The 20,108-nt window shown below is 47.2% G+C and overlaps 6 protein-coding genes across 8 annotated transcripts in view; 2 read left to right on the top strand and 4 right to left on the bottom strand.

The window, feature by feature from the left end:
- LOC134294598 (zinc finger and SCAN domain-containing protein 2-like) overlaps positions 1-20,108 on the bottom strand; it is a 239,348-nt gene that overhangs the window by 73,729 nt on the left and 145,511 nt on the right. The window lies entirely within an intron of this gene.
- Positions 1-20,108, top strand: part of LOC134294572 (zinc finger protein 658B-like) — a 139,790-nt gene that overhangs the window by 36,515 nt on the left and 83,167 nt on the right. The gene's annotated exons all lie outside the window — the stretch shown is intronic.
- LOC134294595 (zinc finger protein 84-like) overlaps positions 1-20,108 on the bottom strand; it is a 141,539-nt gene that overhangs the window by 44,698 nt on the left and 76,733 nt on the right. The window lies entirely within an intron of this gene.
- LOC134294568 (zinc finger protein 850-like) overlaps positions 1-20,108 on the bottom strand; it is a 256,756-nt gene that overhangs the window by 235,875 nt on the left and 773 nt on the right. The gene's annotated exons all lie outside the window — the stretch shown is intronic.
- LOC134294588 (zinc finger protein 135-like) lies at positions 1,789-8,432 on the top strand. 2 transcript variants are annotated; one of them, XM_062966149.1, is made up of 3 exons: positions 1,806-1,876; positions 2,934-3,088; positions 5,240-8,432. In XM_062966149.1, exon 3 carries the CDS (start codon positions 5,456-5,458, stop codon positions 6,761-6,763), a length of 1,308 nt encoding a protein of 435 aa, XP_062822219.1. In that variant the 5' UTR covers positions 1,806-1,876; positions 2,934-3,088; positions 5,240-5,455; the 3' UTR covers positions 6,764-8,432. The 2 variants fall into 2 exon arrangements, with proteins under 2 accessions (XP_062822218.1, XP_062822219.1); XM_062966148.1 differs by lacking the exon at positions 2,934-3,088 and having other exon boundaries at positions 1,789-1,876.
- On the bottom strand, positions 10,945-19,911 carry LOC134294609 (zinc finger protein 664-like). The gene is made up of 3 exons (XM_062966179.1): positions 19,712-19,911; positions 16,321-17,365; positions 10,945-11,222 (listed from the first exon to the last, which is right to left on the bottom strand). The coding sequence occupies exons 1-3, from the start codon at positions 19,909-19,911 to the stop codon at positions 11,181-11,183; spliced, it is 1,287 nt and encodes a 428-aa protein (XP_062822249.1). The 3' UTR covers positions 10,945-11,180.

Raw genomic sequence — 20,108 nt, 5'->3', positions numbered from 1 at the left:
GGTATTGGGTGGCAACCTGTGCTGGACGGGGTTGCACTCCCCCTGAAATCACAGGTCCGCAGTTTGGGGGTCCTTCTGGACTCAGCGCTGACGCTTGAGGCTCAGGTGTCGGCGGTGGCCGGGAGGGCCTTCACACAACTCAAACTTGTGCGCCAACTGCGACCATACCTCATGAAGTCTGACTTGACCACGGTGGTGCATGCCTTAGTTACCTCTAGACTGGACTACTGTAATGCGCTCTACGTGGGGCTTCCCTTGAAGACGGCCCGGAAACTACAACTGGTTCAGCGCTCGGCGGCCAGATTAATTACAGGGGCGAGCTACAGGGAGAGATCTACTCCCCTGTTCAAGGAGCTCCACTGGCTGCCGTTCACCTTCCGGTCCCAATTCAAGGTGAATACCATCATTTATAAGGCCCTAAACGGTTTGGGACCCACCTACCTTCGTGACCGTATCTCCTATTATAAACCTGTTCGATCCCTCCGCTCATCCGGGGAGGCCCTTCTTTCGCCACTGCCTTTATCCCAGGCCCGTCTAGTGGGAACGAGAGAGAGGGCCTTTTCTGCTGTGGCCCCCCGACTGTGGAATTCATTGCCCTCTGAGATCAGGCAAGCCCCCACCTTATTGGCTTTTAAGAAAGATCTAAAAACATGGCTTTTTCGATGTGCCTTCGGGGAGTAAATGTTATATACCTTTGATTACTCCCCTTGGATTTTATTCTTTGGACTGTTTGGACTGTTCCATCTTATACCCCTGTTCTCTTTATTTATATGCCTCTCTCTCCCGAGTTTTTAATTAAATGTTCATGTGGCCCGCCCTGTCTGCTCTGATCTGTGTTGTAATGTATATGATTATTTTTGTACTATTATATTGTGTTATGATATATTGTTTTATTTTGTTATATTGTATGGTGTCTGGGCATGGCCCCATGTAAGCCGCCCCGAGTCCCCATTGGGGAGATGGTGGCGGGTTATAAATAAAGTTTTATTATTATTATTATTATTATTAAGGGAAGGGGGCTTGGCTGGGACCTCACGAAGGAAGGCTTTCCCATAGACGGTCACTGTGAGGTTATTCTATAATATAGGGCAGCATTATGATTATTATGTTATTGTGTTATTATATATTATTATTATTATATTTATTATTTTATTATACTGTTATATTATTATTATAATATAATATTATTTGATAATATATTTTTTCCGTGTCAGGAGCAACCGGAGTTGTTTCTGGAGTGAGAGAATGGGCCGTCTGCAAGGACGTTGCCCAGGGGACGTTGCCCGGATGTCTTGATGTTTTACCATCCTTGTGGGAGGCTTCTCTCCTGTCCCCGCATGGAGCTGGAGCTGACAGAGGGAGCTCACCCACGCTCAGGTCAGCAGCCCAACCTTCAAGTCACGAGGCTTTCATCCCCTAGGCCACCGGAGGCTTCTATATTTAATTAATAATAATATTATATAATAACATTTTGTAACATTATTATTATTATTATTATTATTATTATTATTATTATTATTATTATTATTATTATTATTACAACTCGGCGTTGCCCAGGTTATTTGACCAAGTTATTTAAAAAAAAAATGTCCAAAACACATAAGGAATGGGATGAACTACAACTCCCATCATGCCCGGTTCTCCCCCGAAACTCCGTCAGGACTTCAAGGGTGTGACGTTGGGCAACTCTGCTCAGGAGTCAATCAAAGGCGGGGGAGCGGCAGGCGGCCAATGGGGGGCCTCCGGTGGGCGGGGCGTCCCGGGCTCAGCCAATGGGAGGGGCGGGGGCGGGCAATGGGGAAGGAGGAAGACGAGGGGGAAGATGGCGGCGCCTGGCCTGGCCTGAGGCCTGGTCTGTGTCTGTGAGGCGGACAAGGTGAGAAGAGACGGAAATAAATAGACATCTATTATTATTATTATTATTAAGTGGAGTGGGTGGGGCCACAGTGTCCGTGAGGGTCCCGCCAGTCCCGTCCTCCGCGGCCAGTGTGGTCCAGATCCAGGGTTGTTGGCTCGGCCGTTCTCTCTGGATGCAGGTCAAGGGCGACTCCTCTCAGTCAGGATGCGAATCCTCCCCAAACCTCTTGGGAATGGAAAACATGGTGGTTCAATGAACAGGCCCAATGGAGCTGTCCTGAGAAGACTTCTTCCTGTTTTGAAAGCATCTGGCACTTGGTCACTGTCACTCATTTCCATGACACACCACTGTATGGAACCTCTCCCCACTGGGTTGCTTTTAATTGCTCTGGTTTTATCTGCTTGGATTTTAATGTATTGGCCCATTATTTTATTTGGTTGGAATGTTTTAAATTTATGTCAAATAGGTTGTTGTTGTTGTTGTTTGGGGCTTGTCCCTGTTGTGAGCCGCCCCGAGTCCCTTCGGGGAGATGGGGCGGGATATCAAAATAAAGTTGGAGTGCCTCCTGACCCCTTGGAGTGAGTGAGTGCCTCTGGAGTGGCTGTGAGAAGGCCCTCCCTTGTGCTTTCTGGCTGCAGGCGAACTACAACTCCCAAAGCCAAGGCCCACTCCCCCGACCCTGCAGGAAGGAGTCCCGCTCCCCCTCCCTCGGGGCCTCCTTCCCGAGGTCCACACGGGGCTCCTCTCCAGCCCCCTCCCCTCGGTCTTCCTTTCTGGAGGCTCCACAGACCCCGCTTCTCTTTCGGCCAGTGGTTCTCAGCCTTCCTGATGCCGCGACCCCAGGTGGTCACGTGATGCCTCACATGGTCCAAGTGACTTTTTAAGTCGTCATATATTGGACTATTGGGTTTATTTTGAGGAGACTGAGGTCTCCCGTTTGAATCGTATACGAGTACGGACATTGATTCAGGATAGAGACAAGTGGTACCTTTATGTTGTGTATATAATCAATACAGCTGTTGTTTTATGCTTCAAAAATAACAACAACATAATACATTGTGTATCTTTGGTATAGATACCTGTGTTCCAAATATATCTGCGTCTCGTGGTGCTAGAGCGTGGTCTCTTCAGTGTCTTCTGAGTCGCTCTGTCTTCTGAGTGCCCAGGGGGAAGACTCACATCTGGTCTCAGTCCTGCCACTTTTGGACTCTGGCTTGCTGAGATGTTCTTGTGAGTAGATCTTGTCTGTAGATCTTAGGAAGCTGTGTCTTGATTTAAGGCGTTGGTGTGCTGCCTGATATCCGACCTGGGGGTGGGCTGGAGGTATCACTGCCTTGGTCCTTTCATTACTGGCTGCTACTTCCTGACAAATCGCCTAGAGCAGGGGTCCCCAAACTAAGGCCCGGGGGCCAGATGCGGCCCTCCAAGGCCATTTACGTGGCCCCCGCCCTCAGTTTTAGATTGAGGCTCGCCCAAAGTCTGAAATGACTTGAAGGCACACAACAATCCTACTTGACTATCTCATTGGCCAGAAGCAGGCCCATACTGCCCACTGAAATCCTGATAAGTTTACAGTATGTTGGTTAAAATTGTTTTTATTTTTAAATATTGTATTGTTCTTTCATTTACTAATATTGTAAATGAAATATTGTAAATGAATAATATGGTAATAATATTATATATTGGGTACACATATGGTATTGATAATAATATTATAATGCAATGCAATATAATATTTATTTATTTATTTATTTCAGTATTTCTACCCCGCCCTTCTCACCCAATAGCGGACTCAGGGCGGCTAAAATAATAATACAATATAATAATATTGTATAATATAATAATATTAATTATATATTAAATATTAAATGTAATATTACTAATAATACTATGGTATAAAGGTGTAGTGCAATATAGTAATATATAATGCTAATTTTTTTTGCACTACAAATAAGACATGAGCAGTGTGCATAGGAATTTGTTTGTATTTTTTTTTCAAATGATAATTCGGCCCCTCAACAATCTGAGGGACCATGAATTGGCCCTCTACATAAAAAGTTTGAGGACCCCTGGCCTAGAGCATCTTGGATGGAGGGCGATTAATAAGTAATTAAATGATGATGATGATAATGATGACAGATGTCAGGTGGTGCAATGGCGGCTAAACAGTATAATTTCTCCAGCGGTGTTGGGTGTAGACGTCCTGTGATAAAGAGCCACATCCACTGAGATGTTGTTCCACGCTGGGCATGCGTACTCAGCCACAGAGTAGCCAAGCGCAAGGGCAGATGTCTTCACCGTGCCTGGTTGTGGTCCCCAGGGTGTGCCAGTCCTCTTTCGTAGCATGTTATTTCCAGCGCCCACTTGTTGTTTGATAGCCAAGCAGTGCTTCCTGTAGGTTTTCCCTCGGTTTTGCTCGTGCTCATTTGTGAGGCATCTTCCAGGACAGGAATGGACAGAGTGGGTGCCGTTCTTCCCCAGGTTGGGATTTAATGGTTTAGATTACTGCAGACACGTTCCTACAACCTTGTACAAATAACCCGTGTTTCTCTCAATCGCCTTCACCTGCTGAAAAGCCTTTCCCCACAACAGAGGGCAGGAAATAGAGGCGGAAATGGACAGGGGTGGAAAGGAATGGGCAGGAAGGAGGGTTTCCCGACTGCGCTGTGCCTGTGAATTTGCATGCCGTCCTGCGGCTCAACCAAGGGAGTGAACAGCCCAACGGGGACTTAGTCCAGGCGAGACCAGTTCTGTGAGCATCTCAGCATGCCTAAATGGGGTGTTGAATTTGCCAGGCAGGAAGGCAACGCCTTTGGGAATTTGGGGTTCCTTTGAGAGATGTAGGAAATGTGGTGGCAGCAGAGGTCCAATTTGGGATGCACAGGAGACGGACGTGGGATCCCTTGTGGCCTGAAAGGGAACCTGAAATTCATGAAATCATTAGTAAAGGGATCATTGTGCCTCTTAAGATTAAACTTATGCTGGTAATTCATGGAAACGAATTATTCAGAGTGAATGACGCCCCGTCTCCGGCCTGTCTGACTGTCTGCCTTTTGTTTCTTTAGCCGTGTTTAGGTCACGCCAACAAAATCAATGTGGCTCTTTAGTATTGTACGAAGGTCCCTTTTTCTTCCATCCATCCCTCTTTCCTTCCATCAATCACTCATTTTCATCCTCCCTTCTTTTCTTCTCTCCTTCTGAATCCATCCCTTATTGTCAATCAATCTGTGATTACCTTTGTTTCCGTGTGTCCTTGAGACCCTTTATATCTCCATTTCTTCCATTTTCAACATGAGCCCTGAATGGAAAAGAGGATCATCTTGGAAATAAAGGAAGTTTGCAGCTTCATGTTTAACCTTTTGCTTCTTCTTTCTTGATCAGGGAAATGAAGACCCTATGAAGTCACCACAGGCATGAAAAGAAAATATCAATATATAGTGGAGATTGAGGAATTTGGAAACCAAAGGGCAATAATGAAAGAAATCCTGAGGGAAGAAAAAATCCTCTCTAGGTGCCAATCTTGTGGAACTCAATTTGGATTAAAAAGAAAAAGGTAACACTCACGTGTCTGTATCGCAGTCAATCATAACTGTCAACATGGAGGAGAAACCCTTTACATGTCTTGAGTGTGGAAAGAGCTTCAGTTGGAGGAGCCATCTGCTACGGCATGAAAGGACTCACACTGGGGAGAAACCCTATAAATGCCTGGAGTGTGGACAGAGCTTCGGTGATACTTCAACTCTACGTAGACATCAAAGGACGCACACTGGGGAGAAAGCCTATAAATGCCTGGAGTGTGGACAGAGCTTCACTCAGAGTTCAGGCCTACATTCACATCAAAGAACTCACACTGGGGAGAAACCCTATAAATGCCTGGAGTGTGGACAGAGTTTTACTCAGAAGGGACACTTACATACACATCAAAGGACTCACACTGGGGAGAAACCCTATAACTGCCTGGAGTGTGGACAGAGCTTCACTCAGAAGGCAAGCTTACATTCACATCAAAGGATTCACACTGGGGAGAAACTCTATACATGCCCGGAGTGCGGAAAGAGTTTCACTCATAGTTCAGGCCTACGTACACATCAAAGAACTCACACTGGGGAGAAACCCTATACATGTCTGGAGTGTGGACAGACTTTCACTCAGAATTCAGGCCTACGTAGACATCAAAGGACTCACACTGGGGAGAAACCCTATAAATGCCTGGAGTGTGGACAAAGCTTCACGCATAGTTCACGTCTACGTTCACATCAAAGAACTCACACTGGGGAGAAACCCTATACATGTCTGGAGTGTGGACAGAGCTTCATTGATTGTTCAACTCTACGTTCACATCAAAGAACTCACACTGGGGAGAAACCCTATACATGTCTGGAGTGTGGACAGAGTTTCACACATAGTTCAGGCCTACGTAAACATCAAAGGACTCACACTGGGGAGAAACCCTATAAATGCCTAGAGTGTGGACAAAGCTTCACTCAGAAGGGAAATTTACATACACATCAAAGGACTCACACTGGGGAGAAACCCTATAACTGCCTGGAGTGTGGACAGAGCTTCACTCAGAAGGCAAGCTTACATACACATCAAAGGACTCACACCAGGGAGAAACCCTATAACTGCCTGGAGTGTGGACAGGGCTTCACTCATAGTTCAGGCCTACGTAGACATCAAAGGACTCACACTGGGGAGAAACCCTATAAATGCCTGGAGTGTGGACAGAGCTTCAGTCAGAAGGGAAATTTACATACACATCAAAGGACTCACACTGGGGAGAAACCCTATAACTGCCTGGAGTGTGGACAGGGCTTCACTCATAGTTCAGGCCTACGTAGACATCAAAGGACTCACACTGGGGAGAAACCCTATAAATGCCTGGAATGTGGACAGATAGAATGAGGCTTTTAGTCATGTATCCATGTCTGTTTGTTCAGTTGTGTGTCTATGTAGGTAACTCGTTAGTCTGTTTACTTTAATGTGTAGTTGAAGCATTATATATAATTTCTGCCTTTTTGGCATTGTTGCTTTTAATATCTCATTTTATTTTTTTATTTTTTGCAAAAAAAGGGGGATTTATAAGGGTCAGAACGGCTGAAACTGGAGGGGTGGGTAGACCTGTTTTTGGCCCAAAATGGGGTTTAATGTTTAATCTAGAGCGCCTTTGAACATCATTTCCTTCTTCGGTGTTGGTGGCATGGGTTTGGATTCAATTGTCTTCCTTCAGACGTTATTATTCCTATTATGCTTTATACAACATCTATTCATGGCTTTGATCACCATCTATTCTTTTTCACTGTCTTGTCTATCCCCCAAACCCTTCCAGTGTGTTCTTTTGGTCATCAGGGTTCTGTGTGCTAAGTTTGGTCCCCATCCGTCATTGGTGGGCTTCCGAATGCTCTCTGGATGCAGGGTGAACGACAACTCCTACACGGGTGGGTCGGTCCCCAAAACCCTCCAGTATGTTCTGTTGGTCCTGTGTGCCAGGTTTGGTCCTGATCCATCATTGGTGGGGGTTGCAGATCCAACGTTGGCTGGATTCAGTGCTCTCTGGATAAGGGTGAACTACGACTCCCACATGCCAAGGTCAACCACCCCCAAACCTCACCTGTATGCACAGTGGGCCATGCTGGGTCTTTGTGCCAAGTTTGGTCATTCGCTTGTTTTGTTCTGAGCCCAAAAGGTTCCTGTTCTTTGGATGCCGAGTGTTCAGGGAAGAGTGAGGTCCGTGAGATCCAGGAGGCCCTTCAGAGACCACGTCTGGTTGCTTTGCTGAGAAGTCATGCAAACACGTTCACACAAACGGGAAGGTTGGAAGATTTGGTTCATACAGATTTTAAGTTAATAACTTTTAAAAAATAGAAGATAAAATTTGGAATCTTGAATTATTAAGTCTGGAGTTGAAAACATGACACAATTCAGACAGTGGTTTGTGACACAACAACAACACTTCTAGTGAACTACAGCTCCCACCATGGTGGGTCAGTTCCCCCCAAACCCCTCCAGTATATTAAGTTAGTCTTGGTGGTCCGGTGTGCCACGTTTGGTCTATTGTCGGTGGTGGTCCCAGTGTCTCTGGATGCAGGTGAACTATAAATCCCAGTATCTACAACTCCCAAAGGCCCGCCCAAAGCCTACCAGTCTTCCAAATTGGCCATATCGGGTACGCTTGCCAGGGATATCCGCACCAGGCTTATCTTACCTTTGATACACAAGCACCCAGGCCGTTCAGGAGACTTTTGTACCTCCCTGCTACTTGTAGATACTCATTCAGCTACAAATGACAATGTTGCAAAGTTTTGTGCGTACAAAATGCGCCAGGGGATGATGGGTCCCAAAAGTTACCTATGTCTCCAGTAATCGTCTCTCTTGGTTCTATAACTGGCTGATGGACCTCTGCATTGTATGTTTTGCCCTGTTTCCCCTTCCGCTTCCCCCCCCCCCCCCGGTTATTGTGCTTTAGTATCTTTATATTTTAAATGTACTAAACTTACCAAGTTTGTATGTAACTGTGACCTTTATTTCCTGTGCTGGTCTACGACCGAAATAAATGATGAGTTTTGAAATTTGATCCAGATCAATTGTTGTTCGCATTGACGGTGCTCTCTGTATGTAGGTGAACTATAATTCCTATAAATCAAGGTGACTTTCCCCCAAAGCCCTCCTGCATTTGTGTTGGTCATGGGGGTTCTGTGTGCTAAGTTAGGCTCAGGGCCATCCTTGGTGGGGCCCAGAGTGCTTTTTGATTGTGGGTGAACTATACATCCCAGTACGTCAAGGTGAATTCCCCCACAAACCTGTCCAGTATTTTCCTTTGGTCATTTATTTATTTATTTATTTCCAACAGGTCTTGGTCCTCAGAACGGAGGGATCTCTGGGGTTTGTAGGGAGTGAGGCGTTTCCTCAGGTACATCGGCCCTGGAAAATGTAAGGCCTTAAAGGTAAGCACCATCACTTTGAAAGTGATCCGGTGCTCAATTGGTAACCAGTGCAGCTGCCGTAAGATTGGTGTTATGTGGCATCTCATCGGGACTCCCGCAAGGAGCCAGGCAGCTGCATTTTGCACCAATTTGAGCTTCCGGATCACCGACACAGGAAGGCCGATGTAAAGGGCATTACAGTAGTCCAGTCTCGAGATGACCGTAGCCTGGATCACCGTAGCCAGGTTGTCCCTAGACAGATAGGGGCCCAGCCGTCTAGCCTGCCGAAGATGAAGAAAGGTGGTTTTGCTAACGGCAGAGACCTGGGCCTCCATCGTCAGTGAAGGGTCCAAGAGGACTCCCAGACTCTTTACTAGTGAAGACGGGCGTAGCACTTGGCCATCCAGGATTGGCAACTGGATCTCCCCACTGCCCGGTCGGCCCAGCCATAGGATCTCCGTCTTTGCTGGATTCACCCTCAACCTACTGGAACGCAACCATCCAATAATGACCTCGAGGCACTGATGAAAACTGTTGGGTACAGACACCATTGGGCCTTCCATCTTTAACACAAGCTGAGTGTCGTCAGCGTATTGATAACACTCAAGCCCGAAATCTCGGACCAGCTGAGCAAGTGGTTGCATATAGATGTTAAACAACAGAGGGGAGAGAATGGCCCCCTGAGGAACCCCACAAAGAAGAGGGGACCTCTCAGACCAGGCCTCCCCTCTCCACTCACTGTCCACAGTTGTGAAGAAAGGAGGCCAGCCAATTTAAAGCTGTCCCCTTGACTCCAACAACGGCAAGGCGGTGGGTCAAAAGATTATGATCGACTGTGTCAAATGCTGCAGTGAGGTTCAATAACACGAGCAGCACTGACCCGCCCTGATCAAGCTGGCATCGAAGGTGATCCGTGATGGAGACCAGCACAGTCTCTGTCCCGTGCCCCACACGAAAGCCGGACTGGAAGGGATCTAATCCGGCTGTGTTGTCTAGGAACTGTTGCAACTGCTCCGCTACTGCCCTCTCAATCACCTTGCCCAGGAACTGCTGAGGAGACCAAGACTGATTCAGTTCCATGACCAGGCCTGAAGCCAGACTGCGCCCGATCTAGACACTCAGTGTCTTCCAAGAACACCTGGAGTTGTAAGGCGGTTGCAACGAGTTGTAAGGAGGCCTTAACCACCACCACACAGAGTCCCCTTTGTCTCTACAAAGCAAAGCCAAAGGGGTCATCAGGCCGGAAAAAAGCCATGTCATCGAGACTGAATCCTCAGGACTCCACGACACAATGGTTGCGGGGCCGAGAAGGTGTCCCCCAACAACACCCCCAGGAAGGGCCGGAGCCACTGCTAAACGGTGCCCCCAAGTCCCATTCCCACGAGGCATCCCAGAAGGAGACCGTGGTCTATGGTATCGTAGGCCCCTGAGAGGTCCAAGAGAACCAAGAGGGACACCCTCCCACGGTCTAGGTCCCCACACGAGGAGCAAAGAAGACTCACTGGAATGTGGACCAAACCAGGCGACACAGGTACAGGCAACGGACAAGGAACAAGAACCGAGAGAGAGCGAGCGACTACCTGCCTTCCTTCCTGCTGTGAACGGGGAAAGTGAGCTTCCCAAGGGAAAGGCCTTCAGAGGGAGATGCTGCAGCGCATCACAAGGGTCTCCATGCCGCCCCCTGCAGGCACAGAACAGCCATCCAGGGAGGGAGGGGGGAGGGAGGAGCTCCCTTGATGGACCAGGACCAGAGGAGGAGCAAGACAGGAAAGCCATTGGAATTATATTTTATAATAATTATTATATCATAAGTCTAATTTGACTTTGCTCAAAGCACAGGACCATATATTTTGGCAAAGGGGAGATTTGCATGAAGTCCAAAGGAATGGATTGACAACAAATCGGATAGAATAATTATATTATATTATTATAATTATTTTATCCTATCCAATTTGATGTCAGTAATATTATAATATAGCAATAATCATACAATAATATAATAAGTGTAATATATTATAATGGCATAATATATAATATAATAATATGTGATAAAATAATGCAATATATTATTATTCTATTTAATAATAATATAAAAATAAGACACTATAACATTGACTGTTGGCTCACTACAGCCGCTCCTGAATGAATACACGAGACTCGCTGTGTTGTCACCAGAAACTTTACTGCAGGAAACATCGACATGAAAAAGCCAAGCATGGGAGGCGTCGGCCAGCATTCCTTTATATACCCTCCCCCCTCATTTGAAGATACATTTCCCGCCCAACAAAACCCTGCCAAGTCCAGCAGCCGTTTCTTCTCAGGATCCCGGGATGCAGGTGCCTTATCACAATCACAATCACAATGTCAGCGACCCTGAAACTCAGCGCCACATCCAGGCTCTAGTAGCAGGGTTCTGACATGGCGTCCTCCTCCCCTTCGTCCTGAAAGAAAAAGATTAAATACAGCTATTTAATAAATACGCTGTCCAACGTTCCTTTGTACTTTTTCAATAGGCTGCAGTGAAACACCGGGGGCACTTTCCCTAAATCCTTGGGCAACCTCAGCTGATAGGTTACTTCATTTATCCTTTTTGTAACCCTGAATGGGCCTATATAGCGTGGTGCCAATTTCTTCGATGGAAATCCCAACTTCAGATTTTTCGTACTCAGCCAAACTAGATCTCCTTCGCCCAATTTGTCTCCTTCTCGGCGCCTACGATCAGCAGAGAGTTTGTACTTTCTTTGCGTTTCTCGTAGTGCCTCCACCACGTCCTGCCACCTGTTCCGTCCCCCAGAGGTTTGGTTTGCATTTTTTTATAGTTGTAGGAATAGCATCTGTTTGCATTTGCTCCAGGGTTGCTGCAGATTCTGCAGCAGTCTGATGGTTTAGCCTGTTTGCAAGTCTTTGTTGCTTGCAGCCTGCAAATGTGTCATTTTGTAGATAGAAGGCTCCATGTTGAGAAGCCTTTTCTGCCTTCTAGACTGAAGGAGAAACAACGTAGATGTGCTTGTGTGGCCGAGCCAGGCCAACTCTGAAAAGGCCATCGTAAGTACTGACCTGCCTTTAAAACCAGTGCTGAGTATAGATAGGGGAAAGACCTGTTCTTTCCAATAGCTTTGGCACTGGGGCAGAGAACATCTCTGGATTTCTTTGCCACTGGAGAAGCCCTACCAACTTTGCCTCAAAAACTAGCTTTGAGCTTAGATAGTTATAGACCTTTTTAATAGCAGCTCAGAGTTAGGGTGAAGAGGATCTCTGGACCTCTTTGCCTTTGGTGGAAGTTAACCCAGCAACTAAAGGGGAAAAGCCACGAAAGGAACATCTGCAAGGTTTTATAAGTTGACTGTTTTTATTTGCAACCTTAATTACATGTGCCAAGTCTGCCAAGGACTTTGTGAAAATAAAATTTTGTTTGATTGTTCTACTTGAAGTGCCTTTGGTTACTGGGATTTCCAGAGCTTCTAAGTAAGGCCCCCGCAGTTCACCTGGGCAAAGGAAGAAGCACATCCTAAAGCTTAAAAAGGTGCCTGGGTGTGACGGCATACTGTGGAAGAGGCCTAAGTGAGGCTTAACTGTGCCTGTCCCCTGGGCTGAGTGGGTTGCTAGGAGACCAAGTGGGCGGAGCTTAGGCTTCTAAAACTGTCAGCAATTGGATAAAAACAATTATTCATTTTCTTCTAATTAGGACTTTATTTTTCTTTTATTTTTGTTGTTGGCACCTAGGGGCAAGGATTTTGGGTTGTGTTGCCAAGTTTTGTGTGTTTGGGTCATGTAGTTGCGTTGTTGTGCATGTTTGCTGGTTTTTTCGGTTTTGTGGCTCCGGATTGTGTTTTTGTGGTGTGGTTGTGTTGTAAGAACCGTGAGGCAAGGCTTTTGCGTTGTGTTGCCAAGTTTCGTATTTCTGGGGTGTTTAGTTGTGTTGTTATAGTCGCAGAACAAACAACTTTACCCTTTTATATGTATAGATATTGCACCATACTGAACTAGTTCACCATCATAATCCCCACTGCCTGCCTTGCACTTTAGTTGGCTCAGACCCCTAGACCTATGCTGCTCATGCCCCCTCTGCACTTCACAACTGCATTTGCACTTTGTATTGTTGGGGGGGGGGGGCTGGAGGGTTATGGGGACTGCCGGGTGGGGGGAGGGAATGGGTGTGAAGGGATGCCAATATATAACCAAAAATTAGTAAACCTAATAATAATAATAATAATAATAATAATAATAATAAAACTTTATTTATACCCCGCCACTATCTCCCCGCGGGGACTCGGAGCGGCTCACATTGTTACAAAAGTAACAACACAAATACATTAGCACAACATAAAAAGGTAAAGGTTTCCCCTGACGTTAAGTCCAGTCGTGTCTGACTCTGGGGGTTGGTGCTCATCTCCATTTCTAAGCGAAAGAGCTGGCATTGTCCGTAGACACCTCCAAGGTCATGTGGCCATGACTGCATGGAGCGCCGTTACCTTCCTGCCGGAGCGGTACCTATTGATCTACTCACATTGGCATGTTTTCAAACTGCTAGGTTGGCAGAAGCTGGAGCTAACAGCGGCCGCTCCCGCCGCTCCCAGGGTTTGAACCTGGGACCTTTCAGTCGGCAAGTTCAGCAGCTCAGCGCTTTAACACACTTTGCCACCAGGGCTCCTTAGCACAATATACACAGGTTAAAACACAATAAGGTAATAAAACAAAACAAAATTAATACAACAGTAATAATATCAAAAAACCACCAATACAATTCAATCAAACTTCATAGGTGGGGGGGAGTAACCGAGTTAAACCAGCTCCTTGGTTCACCGAGGAGCTGGCAGCGATGAAGCAAAAGAAGGAACTAGAGTGCGTCTGGCGATCAGAGCGCAGCAAGTTAGACCGAACACGACTATGTTCCTATCTCAGGACATATGCCGCGGCAATCAAAGACGCAAGGAGAGCTTACATTGCGGCCAACATTGCGTCTGCAAAGGACCGTCCGGTGGTGCTGTTCCGTGTTATCAGAGGGTTGTTAACTCTCACCACTCAAGGTGGGATCCCTGATAACTCGGCAGCCTGTTGTGAAGCATTTGCTCAGTTCTTTGCGGACAAATTCACTCTGATCCGCCCCAACTTCGACGGCATACTAACGGCAGTCTCTGAGGATGTAACACAAGCATCTGCTTGTCCAGTTTTGATGGGTTCATTCCAATTGGTTGAGCTCGAGGATGTGAACAAGGTCCTTGGAGAGGTGAGACCAACCACATGCATCCTGGACCCCTGCCCATCCTGGTTGGTGAGAGAAGCCAGAGGCGGTTTGGCCAAGTGGGTGAAAGTGGTGGTGAATACCTCCCTCTGGGATGGCAAGTTTCCAGCGAGCCTAAACATAGCCGTGATCAAACCGCTGTTGAAGAAACCATCACTGGACGACACTCAATTCTGTAACTTTCGGCCTATTTCCAATCTCCCCTATTTGGGCAAGGTCTTGAAACATGTGGTTGCCTCGTGGGGATGGGGCTTAGAGGCACTGTTTTGCAGTGACTCCACTCATTCCTGGAGGACTGGTTCCAGATTGTGTCACTGGGGGACGCCTGCTCGGCCCCACAACCATTGACTTTGCGCTTCCCTGGGTTCAAGCGCCCATCGGAGAGGAAACTTCTCCCTTCGGCGGGCATTTGGGCCAGCCATTGAGCGGGTGAAGGGGGAGGGGCGCAAAAGCCCTCCCTGTTCACCCGCCCACCCGTGCCGCAGCTCCTTCGTCACACCGGGGGCCGGCAGCACCGGCGGCCAGCGTGCCGAAGGAGCCAGCCGTGCATGTTGCTAGGTAGATAGCAAGCTACCTAGCAATATGCACGAGGCGCTCGCCCCTTGGAAGGTGCCCACTGTATGTTGCTAGGTAGCTTGCTAACTACCTAGCAACACGCACACTAAGCCAGCCAGCAGGCAGGTGCTCGGATTGCACAGAGGCTTGGACCAGAGGGGCTCGGACCAGCAGGGTTTTACTGTATATGCCACACTTAGCAAAGTTGTTTGCTGGGGTTTGAGGCGACCTGTAAGGTTTGAAATAGAACCAAACAAGAGAAAATCTTCAGGCCTTTATATCCAAGGTATTCTTATGGGGTTAATGGGAATTCGAGAATATGCCACACTTTGCAAAATGAGGTGCAGTGCTTTGAGGAAACCTGCAAGGTTTGAAATAGAACCAAACAAAGGAAAATCTTCAGCCTCTTATCCCCAAGGTAGTCTTATGTGGTTAATGGGAATTCTAGTATACGCCACAATTTGCAAAACGAGGTGCACTGCTTTGGAGTCCAGCAGGGTTGGAAATAGAACCAAAAAAAAAAGAAAGAAAGAAAATATTCAGCCACTTATCCTAAGGTATTATTATGGGGAAAATGGGAATTCCAGTATTTGCAACACTGCAAATGGTTAAGGAATTAGGCAAGGCCTATAAAAAAAAATCCAAACAAGCGTTTCCCCAGACACCCCGAAAAAGGTGCTGAAATAAGTGCTCCTTACTTTTATTCTTATCCGAAAAAGTATTAAAAGAAAACTGAAAGCCACCCCCCACACCCAGACAATATGGTGCAGCAGGAAAATAACAGCCCTCACGGGTGGACGCCAAGCCTGAGGGGAAAAAAAAACCCACAGCCCCTTTTTCAAACACTGTCTTATCAAAAACCAACCCTTTCCCCAGTGTTCTTTGGGTGCTCTCTCTGCTCTATTCTAATTTCTTAATCCCAAAGCCCAGCGGCCACCAGGCAAAGAAGCTCCAACGCAGCAGAAAAATATTGCCTGGAACCACACTGCTGAGCTAAGCCCAACCACCCTCTCCAGATCACTTGTGCGAATGAGCCACGAGGCGCCCTGTAGGCTCTTTTCATTGAGGACGTACAAGCACCTCCCCTAAGTTCAACGTGCATTCGGATTGGCCACAGGGAGGAAACCACAGGCTAGGTTGCCTCAGTGCAGCAAAGCAAGTTTGGGCGATTTGCAAAAGTGCTTGCTTTGCTTCCAACAAACATACGACGAGATCAGAAAAATAGGCTATCGCGGTTCAAAACCGCGGCATCCACACGGTGGGATAATCCGCGTTGGAAATCGCTTCAAAAGCGACAAAACAAACAAATCACTTCTGACATCCGGAGAAATAGAATTTTTTGAGCAAGCCTACTCAATACTATAGAATTTCTGGGAGTTGCAATTCAACAAGGCATCAGCTGTCATGGATCACTCTACATCTTTGAAGGAATCCTTAGGAGACCATCTGGTTGATCAAGGCTGGGAGAGGGAAGTTAGTCATAGAAGGCCTGATCCTTGCAGCCCAGGAGCAAGCCATCAGAACAAATGCAATTAAGGCCAAGATCGAAAAATCAGCTGATGGCCTAAAATGCAGACTGTGCAAGGAAACCAATGAAAACATTGACCATATCCTCAGCTGCTATAAGAAAATCATACAGACAGACTACAAACAGAGGCACAACTATGTGGCCCAAATGATTCATTGGAACAAATGCCTCAAGTACCACCTCCCAGCAGTAAAGAACTGGTGGGATCACAAACCTGCAAAAGTATTGGAAAATGAGCACGCAAAGATACTGTGGAACTATTAGTGAAGCTCTGTTCACACTCCTGGCATTTATAGGGTTTCTCCCCAGTATGAGTCATTTCATGTGAACGTAGGCCTGAACTACGAGCGAAACTCTGTCCACACTCCAGGCATGTATAGGGTTTCTCCCCAGTGTGAATCCTTTGATGTCTACGTAGATGTGAACTATGCGTGAAGCTCTCTCCACACTCCAGGCATTTATAGGGTTTCTCCCCAGTGTGAGTCCTTTGATGTGAACATAGTCCTGAACTACGAGCAAAGCTCTGTCCACACTCCAGGCAGTTATAGGGTTTCTCCCCAGTGTGAATCCTTTGATGTGAACGTAGATTTGAACTATTCGTGAAGCTCTGTCCACACTCCAGGCAAGTATAGGGTTTCTCCCCAGTGTGAATCCTATGATGTGAACGTAGATGTGAACTATGCGTGAAGCTCTGTCCACACTCCAGGCATTTATAGGGTTTCTCCCCAGTGTGAGTCCTTTGATGTACATGAAGACCTGAATTCTGAGCGAAGCTCTGTCCACACTCCAGGCAAGTATAGGGTTTCTCCCCAGTGTGAATCCTTTGATGTGAATGTAGATTTGAACTATTCGTGAAGCTCTGTCCACACTCCAGGCATTTATAGGGTTTCTCCCCAGTGTGAGTCCTTTGATGTCTACGTAGACCTGAACTATACGTGAAGCTCTGTCTACACTCCAGGCATTTATAGGGTTCCACCCCAGTGTGAATCCTTTGATGTGAACGTAGGCCTGAACTCTGAGTGAAGCTCTGTCCACACTCCAGGCATTTAAAGGGTTTCTCCCCAGTGTGAATCCTTTGATGTGAACGTAGGCCTGAACTATCAGCAAAGCCTTGTCCACACTCCAGGCAGTTATAGGGTTTCTCCCCAGTGTGAGTTCTTTGATGTGAATGTAGACTTCCATTACGAGCAAAGCTCTGTCCACACTCCAGGCAGTTATAGGGTTTCTCCCCAGTGTGAGTCCTTTGATGTCTATGTAGATTTGAATTATGAGAGAAGCTCTTTCTCCCCAGTGTGAGTCCTCTGATGGGAATGTAGACCTGCCCTCTGAGTAAAGCTCTGACCACACTCCAGGCATGTATAGGGTTTCTCCCCAGTGTGAGTCCTTTGATGTGAACGTAGTCCTGTACTATCAGCAAAGCTCTGTCCACACTCCAGGCAGTTATAGGGTTTCTCCCCCGTGTGAGTCCTTTGATGTCTCTTCAGGTTTCCATGCTGACTAAAGCTCTTTCCACATTCGATACATTTACATGCTTTCTCCTCCATGTCAGCAGTGCTATGTACATTTAATTCCAATATTGACACTTGATTCTTGTTTTTCCCTTTCTGATTACTCACAGCAGTGGGTTCAAATTACAGGAAAGTAGATTCCACTCTCTGCCTCAAAATGTAGTGAAGGCTCCTTTGGAATCCTTTAAACAGAGGCCAGATGCTCATCTGTCAGGGGTACTTTGCACTTTTCCTGCACGGCAGAGGCCTGGACTGGGTGCCTCATGCAGTCTCTTCCGACTCTATGGTTCTACTCTATAATCCAAAGTGAATGTAGGAATTCAGCAAGATCAGACCCTTGAGAGGAATCCCTTTTCCTAGAGGACTGGTTTCCTTCCTGCACTTTGGTTTCCAAATGCCTTAATATCGACTAGAAGCTGGTTCATTTCCCATCACGGCAGGGGTGGCTCCAGAGAACTCTCATGTCCTGGTCAAGAAAGAAGAAGCCAAAGGTTAGACATGAAGCCGCATACCTCTGGCTCAAGGTAAAGAAAACGAAAAAGGAAAGAAGAAAGGAAAGATGGAAGGAAGGGAGGAAACACAGAAGGAGAGGATAAGAGAAGGAAGGAATCCTGGAAGGAAGGAACAGAACCCTTTCCTCATATTGGAGGAGCACACCAATTTCATTGGGTCAAACCGAAATGTGGTTAAAGGAACACAAGGCAGGCAGAACTCCTCCCAACATTCAAGGGTGTAACACATTCTGGATCATGGATTTCGGTGAATTACCAGCATTGTGCTAAATGCTCAAAGGAACAAGGATTTCTTTATCGATTGTGTCATTATCTCCCCTGCCACAGGGACTCCCAACTCTGCTTCCTCAGCATCTCAAAGGGTCACTCCGGCCACATTTCCCAAAATAATCCTCCAAACCAACAAAGACCTGCATTCTCAACTGGCTAATTCAAAACTACGTTGAGGTTTGTTCACAAAATGAGTCCATGCTGAACTATGTTCCATCCAGGCCATGCATTCCCTTGGTAGAGCCCATGAGACGCAAAGACAGGCACCGCTCCAGCCACAAAGCCTCCTTCCTGCCAACTCCTTTCCCCTTTGACCACTTCCCCCTTTTCTTCTTTTTCCTCCATTCAGGGGAAGATTTTCAGCAACACAAGAAGAGCTAGCTAGGCTCAAGGAAATCCTAAGAAAACTGGAGGCCATGGAGAGAAAAGGTCTTCCTTGGATGCCTTTGGGAAGAAGCCTTCAAGGGGTCTCCAGATGGTGGGGTTGTTGTATGTTTTCCGGGCTGTATGGCCATGTTCCAGAAGTATTCTCTCCTGACGTTTCGCCCGCATCTATGGCAGGCATCCTCAGAGGTTGTGAGGTATGGAGAAACTAAGCAAGGAAGGTTTAAATGCCTCAGATGGGCTAAAATGTTATCCTTTGATTCTGTAAGGCTGAAAACAAAAATGACTGGGAGAAGAATTGGCTTTTGTGGGAACTTCCAAAAGAAAGGGCCTGGTATTCTATCTCCCCAAACTCTGGCACCCTCAAATGGTTAAGGCAGATACAAAAGAAGGTTTCTAATGGTAACGATAGAACTACAAACAAATACCGTACATACTCAAGTATAAGCCGGCTTTTTCAGCACATTTTTAATGCTGAAAAAGCCCCCGCTGGCTTATACTCGGGTGAGGGAGGGAAGGAGGGAGGCGGGTGTTGCTGAGAGGCAGCCGTCACCGTTTGCAGTCCTTGCCCTTGTGACTGAATTTTTTTTCACGTCACAAGCAACTTGAGTCGCTTCTGGAGTGAGAGAATTGGCCGTCTGCAAAGACGTTGCCCAGAGGACGCCTGGATGTTTTGATGTTTTTACCATCCTTGTGGGAGGCTTCTCTCATGTCCCCACATGGAGTTGGAGCTGATAGAGGGAGCTCATCCGCACTCTCCCCGGGTGGGATTCGAACCTGGCAGCCTTCAGGTCAGCAACCCAACCTTCAAGTCACTTAGTCCACTACACCATCTGGGGGTTCCTTGTGCCTGAATGAAAGTGGGCACCTTCGTGAGGTAACAAGACCGTACTTGAGGAAGGGCAAAGTGGTCCCCATTCATCACCACCACCAGCAGATGCGCTGAGGGAAAAGTGCCCGGCTCCCCCTCTTCGGCATCCCCCTCCTTGCCGTCTGGCCGCTCACTTGAGCTAGGAGGAGGCGCTGTCGAGGCTGATGACGAGGGGGAGCCAGGCACTTCTTCCTCAGCACATCTGCCAGTGGCGAGGTGTCCGCTTGCCCTCCCTCCTGGCCCTCCCTCGCCGCCACCATGATCTCGGCCCAACCGGACAGGAGGAGGAGGCGGAGGAGGAGGAGAGAGAGGAAGGAACACGGCCGGCCGGAGAGGGAAGGGAGGAAAGAAAAAGGGTTTCCATGAAGAAAGGTGGAGGGAGGCCTTTGAACCTTCTCTTGCCTTGCCTATGCATTCCTGGGTCCCTTCGGGGCCCCCTTTGGGCCCCAGCTTCAGG

This window comes from Anolis carolinensis, unplaced genomic scaffold (genome assembly GCF_035594765.1).
Source record: "Anolis carolinensis isolate JA03-04 unplaced genomic scaffold, rAnoCar3.1.pri scaffold_17, whole genome shotgun sequence".
In the NCBI taxonomy this organism is placed as follows: Eukaryota; Metazoa; Chordata; class Lepidosauria; order Squamata; family Dactyloidae; genus Anolis; species Anolis carolinensis.
Note: the sequence above shows the minus strand (reverse complement) of the source record. Positions and strands in the feature narration are given on the sequence as shown.